At 37.4% G+C, this 11,863-nt stretch overlaps 1 protein-coding gene across 1 annotated transcript; it reads left to right on the plus strand.

Moving 5' to 3' along the window:
- The first annotated feature begins 586 nt into the window (after positions 1-586).
- On the plus strand, positions 587-11,636 carry LOC107753013 (beta-galactosidase-1-like protein 2). Its single transcript, XM_074560221.1, is given in 20 exon segments — positions 587-595; positions 2,485-2,588; positions 2,813-2,814; positions 3,017-3,077; positions 3,173-3,241; positions 4,394-4,625; positions 4,709-4,801; positions 4,893-4,974; positions 5,516-5,580; positions 6,907-6,991; positions 7,233-7,370; positions 7,585-7,665; positions 7,781-7,887; positions 8,785-8,931; positions 9,044-9,115; positions 9,392-9,470; positions 9,610-9,697; positions 10,927-11,035; positions 11,158-11,274; positions 11,418-11,636. Coding segments are annotated over 20 exon segments (1,851 nt in total). The 3' UTR covers positions 11,529-11,636.
- Positions 11,637-11,863: the final 227 nt, after the last annotated feature.

Raw genomic sequence — 11,863 nt, forward strand, 5'->3', positions numbered from 1 at the left:
GTTTTAGTATAGTTGCAGAACTTGCAGTACAAACTAAAAACATAGAGATGTAAACTATAGTTGTGTACTCAAAGTTTACTACTGTTATACTTAAAAGTATACTTTTATATACTAGAAAGTGGGCCAATTTAGTCCCAATGAGTATTGAAATAGTACACTTACAAGTATACTTCTAGTACACTGATATTTGTGTACTTACTGCATAAAGTATACTTAAAATATATTTGAACTTTAAGTATACTTAATAAAATAAATTTGAAGTATACTTCTTTTTGGTAAGGGGACAGAAACGTTTGGACAGTCTGTCCCACCCTCACAAAATGGGGGAAGCTGTCCTTTTCCTGACATGGAGATCAGGAATGACCCAACGCGGGCGCTGACGGGTCGAAGGACGACTGCGAGCTCCCTAATCTGTAAGAGGTGGGGGATGCACCAAGTCGTCACTCCTGCTAAAACAGGCTGAGCAGTGTGCTTAGTTGCACGCAGCACCAGGTCCGTAGCCCTATGGAGTTCTTTGACCCCTTCTGGAGTCAGGCCCCCTCCCTCGTCCATCTCATTCAGGACGTCAGCTTGATAAGCCTTAAGGATGGCCATGGTGTGAAGTGCCATGCCAGCCTGACCAGCCGCCATGTAGGACTTTCCAATGAGGGAGGAAGTGGTCCTACACGGCTTACTTGGGAGGAGAGGGCGGGACTTCCATGAGGGGGCCTAAGACGGCGAGAGGTTGAGTGGCTAGCGTGTCCTCGATTGCTGGAATAGCAGCATAACCCTGCTCCACAGAACCCATTAGGTTGGTGAAGTCAGCACCCACTGCCTGAGTAAGCCGAGCAGAGAAAGGCTGCTTCCAGGATCTGGAGATTTTGTGATGTAGATCACTGAAAAACGGCAGCTTTCTTCATGCGGGACGAGTATTAGGGCCGCTCAAGAAGCGCTCGTCAAGCTTAGAGGACTGGGATTTGGGATATTTCGGTAGCACGCGCTAACACATCCACTAGCTCAGTATAAGCTGCAGAAGGCTGCGCCTCCTGGCTCATAGACGGGAGAGCGTAGACTGAAGCGGCTCGAAATCCTCCAAAATGTCATCTAACCCGAAGAAAACAGCCTTGTGTGCCTCCGGGCTTTGACATAAATAATCATGGACAAACTCCACCGCGAGAGCGCTCAGGCGAGAGAGGGAGAGAAAGGGCGAGGCTCGTCTGCTCACGATCTATAGCCTAGAGCTCCACATCCAAACCCCAGGCCGCGGATTCACGGAGGGCCTCAGCGGTTCAGTGAGTCTCAAAACAGATGACTCCTTCTTAAAAACCACAAGCCTCGCGTGAAGTGTTTTGAGATGGAGATTCTCACAAAATTTACAGTTAGAAGCGCCGTAAACAGCCTTGCGTGCGTGAGACAAACCCATACATTTAACACACTTACTGCGTGGGTCATCACTCGTGAGTGATATAAAAACCGAGAGCACGGCGGCTGGCAGCGACTGAACTCCATAGCACTTCACCGCAAAGGGGAAACGAGGTTCCACTGAATGCAGTCACTGAAGTGCAAAGAGAAACACGAAGAAATACACTGAACACGGGCCAGATAAATCGCTTCCGAAGGGCTAAACGACCGGAAATCTGAGGAGCAGATGGCGTGGTCACTAGTATTAGAGTGGGTGATGTAGTGACGTCATGGTGGCGCACGCCATCAGCCAATGAATTGGTGTGATTCCATACGGGCTTCAGACAATCGGGACACCCAAGGGGCGTTCCCATTCTGTCATAGCTACGCAGCGTTGAGTGAACCTATGAAAGAGATCTGCGCTCGTCGAGACAATTCAAGGGTAGTTGATACACAATCTGTCCATGCTATGGACTTTTTACTGGTTTTATGTTAATGTTTATATGAATGTATAAGGGAAAGTGTTTTCCTGGTGACAAATATTTGCTTTTTTGAGTTTGTTTTATCCACATTTAGCAAATTAAGACCAATAGAAACTGTTTCTGTTAAGTAGCCTACAGAACAGGCAAAAGTTGTAAATGATTTACAGTGGTGACTTTCTAATAGTGACTGCTTAGTTGCATTTTTTTTTATTCCATAAAGTCAAATTGAGAATTATGAGTGATTGTTGTTTGTCATGATGTTGCTGTTGTCATAATAAGGGAATAGATGCTTTCTAGGCAAACAATTAGTTTTTGTTTGGTTTGTTAAAAAAACTGAACTTTGAATGGTGTTTGTGTAATGGTTTACACCACATGGTGGCAGTATGTGGTCAATGTAGCAAAAGCCATTTTTTCCCTTAAAGAGTGGATTGAAATAATTAAATAATGCTGAAAAAGAAAACATATTTAAGATAAACAAATATTAAATTCAGAATAACATGGGTAATAAGATATAGCATATGCTATAAGTATATGCTTATATTCAGTCCTCCGGCCACCACAACAACAGCAGTCTATTTGTTTGCTCCTCAAAACAAAGCCTGCCTTGTTCTCTTTGTATCAGTGTTTTCTGGACTTTGCTTCATTGATTCCCTTTGATCCAGCTGGTACAGTGGCCACAGCTTCGATTAGTGCTGCTCTCTTTACAACTGCCAGTGTAATAGTGTTGTAGGTAAGACTCAATAATACGGCTAATATATAATTTTTACATCTTTGTTTTTATGTGGTGTATCTTTGCAAGTTACTTTTAATCAGACCCATTTGATATATTTTATTCAATTTGCTCGGTGTTCTAACAAGTTTACTTCTATTACTAACCCTTGTCAAAAAAAGAGATTCACTTTAACATAATTGAAAAAAAGTACTTGTTATAGAAACAATACACTTTAAAGGGGTAATATGATGTTGCTAAAAAGAACATTATTTTGTGTATTTGGTGTAATGAAATGTGTTTATGCGGTTTAAGGTTCAAAAAACACGTTATTTTCCACATACTGTACATTATTGTTTCTCCTCTATGCCCCGCCTTTCTGAAACGCGTCGATTTTTACAAAGCTCATCGGTCTGAAAAAGCGAGGTGTGCTGTGATTGGCCAGCTATGTACTGGAGAGACCGGCTGCTCAAACTCAAGGCCTGTGGTCTCAATACTCTCACCACGTAAGACCATGACATGGATTTAGGGACACTTTTTCTTTTCCCCTCAGAATCTTCTTGAAGAGTCATATCCGTCATATTCATGTTCTGTCTGTCAGGTATGTGCCGTGGAATCTTCATGAACCAGAAAGAGGAGTTTATCTGTTTCAGGAGGAGCTGGATCTGGAGTGAGTGATGAATATGAACTTTATTTATTTATTCACAATGAACTTTATTAATGGTGATGTGTTCTGGGTGATTACTTACAAATCAGTTTCTGGTATGGTTTTCATATATGGCTTGCAAGTTGTATACAAGTTGGATTCTTCCTTCAATATAAGTGTTTTTTCTGGGTTTTGATATTTTTGTGAAAACTGTTTATCGCACTTTAATATGCTGATTTGAGCACCGAATTCTGATATCTGACAGATCATGTGACACTGAAGACTGGAGTAATGGCTGCTAAAAATTCAACTGTGCATCACAGAAATAAATGACATTTTTAAATTTACATTCAAATAGAAACTGTTCTTTTAAATAGTAATATTATTTCACAATATTACTGTTTTCAGTGTATGACTAGTGTATGAGCCGCAGTGAAGCTTGCCTCAGGAATAAACATTTCATATCACATTCCATTTTAACAAATGTATTCATTAATAAATCAAACTCTTTGCTTGATTTAAGGGCATATATTCGTCTAGCAGGGGAATTAGGCCTCTGGGTGATTCTGCGTCCGGGGCCGTACATATGTGCCGAGTGGGATTTGGGTGGGTTACCAAGGTTAGTGCCTCACCTGTTATGAAAATGTATTGTTTTTGTAACACTCCAAAGAGAAAGGAAAAATTGAAAGCACACCATATGACCCCTTTAAAAGAATGTACTTCAATGTAAACTGAATGTAATGCTTTAGGACACTTAGTTGCATGTTATTTACAATAAAATTAAAATTATAGTGTAAATTTAAATTAAATGCAGTTCGTTGAAATTAAAAGTGCTTTTTTGACCCATTTAAATATATATTTGTAATTTCAAAATGAATTCTATTGTCTTTTAAATGTGGTTAAAGTGTACTGCCAAATGCACTGACACAATGAAGACTGGAGTAATGGCTGCTAAAAATTCAACTGTGCATCACAGAAATAAATGACATTTTTAAATTTACATTCAAATAGAAACTGTTCTTTTAAATAGTAATATTATTTCACAATATTACTGTTTTCAGTGTATGACTAGTGTATGAGCCGCAGTGAAGCTTGCCTCAGGAATAAACATTTCATATCACATTCCATTTTAACAAATGTATTCATTAATAAATCAAACTCTTTGCTTGATTTAAGGGCATATATTCGTCTAGCAGGGGAATTAGGCCTCTGGGTGATTCTGCGTCCGGGGCCGTACATATGTGCCGAGTGGGATTTGGGTGGGTTACCAAGGTTAGTGCCTCACCTGTTATGAAAATGTATTGTTTTTTTTTTTTTTTTAATGAAATTAAGAACGACATACTCTGGCTTCACAAGTGCTGTGAACTCATACTTTGATAAACTCATTCCGAGAATCACACCCCTCCAGGTCAAATATGTGTTCTTTTTGTTTGTTTAGTTTTTATTTGTTTGGCTTTGGTCTTGAATTTGTCTCCGCTGCTCTCCCTGCAGTATAAGAAAGGAGGCCCTGTTATTGCTGTTCAAGTAGAGAATGAATATGGTTCATATGCGAAGGATGAGCAATACATGTCATTCATTAAAGAGGTATGGCATGAGATTAAATCTTTATCATTTACTCTGCATTATGGTGAGCCAGTTCTCTTATACCTACAGAGTTTGTTCTCAAAATCAACAGGCGTTACTGTCCCGGGGAATCTCCGAGCTTCTCCTCACATCAGACAATCATGACGGGTTAAAGTGTGGAGGGGTAGATGGAGGTACTGTAGCATTCATATATCCATTCATTTTTTTAGTGTCCCCACTCCCCACTGCTTGTTAATAATGTGACACTAACTGTTTTGCACAAGTTGAAATAATTTAATGGTGTTTACACTACTGTAAGATTTTTAAAATGTTTTTGAAAGAAGTCTCTTATGCTGACTCAGGCTGCATTTATTTGATCAAAAGTACAGTAAAAACAGTAATATTGTGAAATATTATTACTTTTTAGAATAATTGTTTTCTAAGTGAATTTATTTTAAAATGTAATTTATCCCTATGATGGCAATTTTTAGCAGCCATTACTTCAATCTTGAAATTTTAATATTACAATTTTAATATGTTCCTTTGGTGCTCAAGAAACATTTCTTATTATTATCGACAGTTGTTCTGCTTAATATGTTTGTGGAAACTATTATACGTTTCTTTTTTTGTATTCTTTGATGAATAGAAAGTATAATGTCAAGCTTTTGAACAATAGTGTAGGTAAGTAAAGTTCTTCTACCACAAATTATATTTGATTGTCATCTCCTTTAAAAGTCTTGCAGACGGTGAACCTACAGAAACTGACGTTCGGTGATGTACCGCATTTAGCAGAATTGCAGGTCAGTAAAGAATTTTAGAAGGTTTTCAAATTTGTCCTTATTTACAATTGTATTTATCAGTTTTCATTGTTAAATGACTACAGTGTTAAAAATGCCCACAACTGTATTTTAGCACAAATGTCATGGTTCCAGAAGAGAGATGAGACGAGGACTCAAATGCAGGAAGATATGGGCATTTATTAATAGTAAAAATAAAACAAAACTACAACAAAAACTACCCAGAGGTGGAAAAACAGGCAGGCAGGCAGGCAGGCCAAGGCAGAGCACAGAACAGCAAGGCAAGGCAAGGCAAGAGGAACATACACACATATGACACTACTCTGAGATCAACATTAAACAACGAACCAGCACAGGACTGCAGACACTAGGAGAATAAATAGGGAGACTAACGAGGGAGACACAGGTGGAGTAACTGAAACACTAATGAGATAAGAAGGGCAGGGTCAGACAATAGACAGGAGAGCACATGGCACCAACAACAAACAACAAGCCATGTGCTCAAAACACACAGTGACATCTGGTGGCCAACTAGGGCACACCAGCAGAACCGTGACAACAAATGTGACCCTGGACCACAAAACCAGTCATAAGGGTCAATTTTTTTGAAATTGAGATTTATACATTATCTGAAAGCTGAATAAATAAACTTTCCATTGATGTATGGTTTGTTAGGATAGGACAATATTTGGCCGAGATACAACTATTTGAAAATCTGGAATCTGAGGGGGCAAAAAAAACAAAATATTGAGAAAATCGCCTTTAAATTTGTCCAAATGAAGTTCTTAGCAATGCATATTACTAATCAAAAATTAAATTTTGATATATTTTCAGTAGGAAATCTACAAAATATATTAATTGAACATGGTCTTTACTTAAGGGCCTAATGATTTTTGGCATAAAAGAAAAATCAAAAATTTTGACCCATACAATGTATTTTTGGCTATTGCTACAAATACCCCAGCGACTGGTTTTGTGGTCCAGGGTCACATATATAGGAAATTTACTAAATATCTTTATGGAACATGATCTCCACTTAATGTCCTAATGATTTTTGGCATAAAATAAAAATCAATAATTTTGACCCATACAATGTATTTTTGGCTATTGCTACAAATATACCCCAGCGACTTAAGACTGCTTTTGTGCTCCAGGGTCACAAATATCTACTAAATCGATATATCCTGCAGCCCAATTAAAACATGTACCTTCTGAAGATGAAGTATGAAATCCCTAGAAATAGTACTTGTTTATAAAATAAACAATATATAAATGTAGTCTACAACATATAGACAGCACACTGAGATTTGAACATTTTCTTTGCTGCAGCCACAGAAGCCGCTGATGGTGATGGAATATTGGTCTGGCTGGTTTGATGTTTGGGGGAAACCTCATCATGTTTTCTCTGCGCAAGGTAAAGAATCTGCCTCATCATGCCTCAAAGTGAGCATGTGGACATTGACCACCTAGAATGGACAATTTGTATCTAAGCTTACTTTCTGCATGACAAAATGCCATAATATATATGAATGTATGAAAAACAATCCGTTTGCCTTGATCCATTTCCTCTTGCCAGTATATATATATATTCTACTGTCTGATAAATTCTCTCTGCTTTGACATGTATTGTGTCTGCATCTCTTCTGTTATGACAGGAATGATCTCTATAGTGCGAGAGCTTCTGGATCGTGGCATCTCCATCAATTTCTACATGTTTCATGGAAGAACCAGCTTTGGATTCATGAACGGAGCAGTTGACTTGGGAACCTACAAACCACAGACGAGCAGCTACGGTTCAGTAGTTTTAATATTCATGACCGCTGGGACAGTGTGTACTACCATTCAAAAGTTTGTAGTCGCTAAGATAGTTTTTTTGAAGGAAATTAATTCTTTTATTCAGCAAGGATGCATTAAAATGATTAAAAGTGACAATTTATCCATTGTATTTCAAATAAATGCTGTTCTAAAACGTTCTATTAAACATCATCCCTTCTGCATCTCTCTTAGATTATGATGCTCCACTGACTGAAAGCGGTGATTATACAACCAAGTATCATCTCTTGAGGAGCCTGCTGAGCACCTACAGCAGTATGTTTCTACAAAGTCATCCCTGATTAGAATCTAGAATCTAGAGAATCTAATGGAGCTGAAGCACTCCGTATCTCTGTCCTTGTCTCTTGATGTCTGTTCGTCTCTATGACAGATGAGCCAATATCAGAGCCGCCAGCTGTGCAGAGCAGAAGAGCATATGAGCCGGTGGCTGTTACTCATTATATTTCTCTATGGGAGAGTCTTCAGTGTGCAGAAACAGTAAGAGCAATGTATCTCACTATTACATTCTTTCTCTCACTTCTTTACTTTCCCCAAAAATGGAACACAAATGAAGGTATTTGTTTAAATATTCCAACTTCAAAATGCGCATAAAAACATTGTAAAAGTATTCCACATGGATAGAGCAGTTTAGTCCAAGGCTTCTGAAGAGACATGATCACCTTATGTGTCGAACAGATTTAATTTAGGCTTTTATTCACATGTAAACATTGATCGACATGGGCTCATCGAAAATGTGAACAGAAGCTCAACTGTGCTTGCTTGACTTCACTGGTTTTTGCGCATCAAACATTCAATTCAATTCAAGTTTATTTGTATAGCGCTTTTCACGATACAAATCGTTGCAAAGCAACTTTACAGCAAATTAAGTTTCTACAATATTTAGTGGTAGCTTATCAGTGGTGACTGTCAGTTAATGTACATATGGCAGAAATGTACAGAAAAATCAATTAAAGACGTAATCAAACAGTTATACACTGTAGAATCTACATTTGTTGTATTTCTGATGTTATTTATTTTATCAGTGAAGAAATTCATAAAGTCATTACTATTAAACTGTGAGGGAATATTTAGATTGAGTGGCGTCTGGTTATTTGCTAATCTAGCCACTGTGCTAAATAAAAACCTTGGATTGTTTTGGTTATTTTCTATGAGTTTGTGGATAAACATCCATTTCATCAAAACTGACACATTATACAGATTTGTATCATTAAATATCTTGTTTCACTAGTGTCACATTAGGGAAGAATAATGGGTTTGCGAATGCTGCTTCTTGTTGAAAGGCAGTTCATGGTAAAAGAAAAAAAAAACTAGAAAGAGGAGAACACATTTGGCAAGAAATGCTCCCAAAATGACTTAAAGCCATTTGTCCAATAGCTTTTCAGAGCTGATGATCCTGTCAGCATGGAAAACCTTCCAGCAAACCACAACAATGGTCAGTCCTACGGATACACACTCTATCAGACTGACATTTATTCAGGTGGAGAACTCATCTCAAGGAACCATGTTCGTGACAGAGCTCTAGTAAGACCTTTTCCTATCAGTCTTGGCCTCCACAAAGGTTATTATTGATGATAATAAAGAACAAATTAAATCAAGGAGAGAATTGAATTCTAATTCATACTTTTTTTTGAAGGTATTTATTGACAGAGAACTCATTGGTGTTTTGGACTATAGAACACAGAAAGTTAAAATATCTCACAGTAAGGTAAGTATGATGCACTGTTGGTATATTAAAGTTTTACACAAACTTGAATTAAACTAAACTTGCCAAACAAACAAACCTCAAACTAAAATAAATAATTTTATGCAAACTACTTATTGCATAATAATAATACAATTAAAATATATATATATATTTTAACAAATTTTCTGTCTTTTTTTTTTATTACCAACATTCTTTTTCCTAAAACGTATTAATTAATCTTGTGCTAAATTCATTTTATGATGAATTATTGCGCATTTCCTTAATTTTGGTTCACAGAGTGAAAGGACTTTGAGTTTGCTTGTTGAGAACTGTGGACGAGTGAACTATGGTCCAGCTCTTGACAACCAACAGAAAGGTGTAGTAACAGTGTAATAAAAATGATCAAATATTGACATGGTTAAATGCATCTCACTGTACTTTAATAGATATGAACAGGAGTGTAGTGACTATAACAACACACTCATTCATTTTTATTATTATCCATATCAACACAGGGCTTGTTGGAGATATAACTCTAGACAATGTACCTCTAAAAAAGTTCACCATGCACTGTTTGGATATGAAGACCAGTTTCATAAACAGGTTCATTCTGAGTATTTTCCCCTGTCTTGTGTGTCTGTAATGCTATACTGACGTGAGTAACTTCAGCTGCAGGAGATACTGGCATAAATGGTTTATCTGGGGTTTAAGAACTAGTGTCATGTCTCACTTTAGTTACTAACTAAAGATATAATTGCTACAGGTGAAATGAATGAAAATGTCATCCTTTTTTTTGATCCTTCTGTGTCTACAATCTACTAATTATTCTCACATTTTCCTACTAAAAACATTATTAGGGTAAACAATGCTGATCATTTTTAAAAGCATAGGACAAAATTGAAATGAATAATTCACCCAAAAATTGCTGACAATTTACTTGCTGTCACCCATTGGAACAGATTTGGAGAAATTGAGCATTACATCATTTACTCACCAAAGGTTCCTCTGCAGTGAATGGGTGCCGTCAGAATGGGAGTCCAAACAGCTGAGAAAAACATCACAATAATCCACAAGTAATCCACACCACTCCAGTCCATCAGTTAATATCTTGCGAAGTGAAGAACAGTGTGTTTGTAAGAAATGAATCCATCATTAAGGCATTTTAACTTTAAAGGGGTCATATGATGCGATTTCAATTTTTCCTTTCTCTTTGGAGTGTTACAAGCTCTTGGTGCATAAAGAAGGTCTGTAAAGTTGCAAAGACTAAAGTCTCAAATCCAAAGAGATATTCTTTATAAAAGTTAAGAGTCAACCACACCCTCCTAAAACGGCTGCTTCTGGCCAAAATACAAGTCCATAATCCAGAATAATGCTTCCTCCAGTGAAAAAGTCCATCCCCTGTTGTCATCTCACATCAAAATCCACCCAAAACAAAACACTTGTAAACAGTGCTTAATCAGTTATAATCATATTTCTCTCCTGATTCAGATGAGATGATCACGTATAATAGTTTTATTTTAGCTGTAAGCAACATTTTCAAAACATCTTAATGATGAATTTGTTCATTGTAAACTCACAGCTTGAGGATTATTTGCGTTACCTGTGGATTATTGTGATGCTTTTATCAGCTGTTTGGACTCTCATTCTGACGGCACCCATTCACTGCAGAGGATCCACTGGTGAGCAGGTGAGCAAGTGATGTAATGCTACATTTCTTCAAATCTGTTCTGATGAAGAAACAAACTAATCTACATTTTGGATGGCCTGAGGGTGTGTAAATGTTTGGTAAATTTTTGGGTGAAATATTCCGTGAATCTCTCATTTATTGTTAGACTGCAGTCACTGAAATGGACATCTGTCGGTACAAAGCCCACCTACCCTGCGTTTTTCAGAGGATCCCTGGTAGTGGATCAGCCCACAGATACGTTTGTGAAGCTGCCAGTAAGAAATTCACCAAATTTCTGTACAGTTTTATTTCCTCGCGTTTGCTTTTCATCCTTGACTGACATGTTTGCTCATAGCCTTAAAAAACAAAAGACACAGTTGTTCTGTATTGTTGGCAGAATTGGAGTAAAGGAGTGTTTTTTGTGAACGGGCAAAATCTTGGACGCCACTGGTCAGTTGGTCCTCAGAAAGCCCTCTATATTCCTGGTCCCTGGCTCAGGAGTGGAGATAATGAGGTGACTGGCTGCATGTAAATATGTAGGCAAATAAACGCTTGACTGTGGTGAAGTACGACAAAAGCTGTCATTCCTGTCTGGTTCTAGACAATTAATTCTGCATTAATCAATACAAATTCTGTGTCTTCCTTTTGATCTTTTAGATGATTGTTTTTGAGGAACTCAAAGCTGCAGAAACAATCCATTTCGCTGAAAATCCAGAATACGGCAAGACAGTCGACGTATCTACACAACTGTTTTGCACCCTCATATGAAACACACCTGCGGTTTTACAATGAATCTCAGGCTTATATCCACCAAAACAGATCTGAACTTGAATTACTTAAGGCAAGACACCACAAGTGAAAAGAGTAAAAAGTTTGTAATAGACATCACTTCCCCAGTTGATTAAAGACAAGTTTTGTTTTGCTTTGTATTACAGGTTTTCTCAAATGTTATGTTTAAACATGCAAATGAGGCATTATCTGATTAAATATGTACTAATTTGCATCATTTTCCAGAACATAAGTCTTAACATTAGATACATTTCAAAATTGTTGTTTCATTTTCTTGACATATTGGAGTTAAGGGTTTTACAGATTTTGGATAT

This window comes from Sinocyclocheilus rhinocerous, unplaced genomic scaffold, assembly GCF_001515625.1.
Source record: "Sinocyclocheilus rhinocerous isolate Xijiao unplaced genomic scaffold, SAMN03320098_v1.1 scaffold2276, whole genome shotgun sequence".
NCBI classification, from domain to species: Eukaryota; Metazoa; Chordata; class Actinopteri; order Cypriniformes; family Cyprinidae; genus Sinocyclocheilus; species Sinocyclocheilus rhinocerous.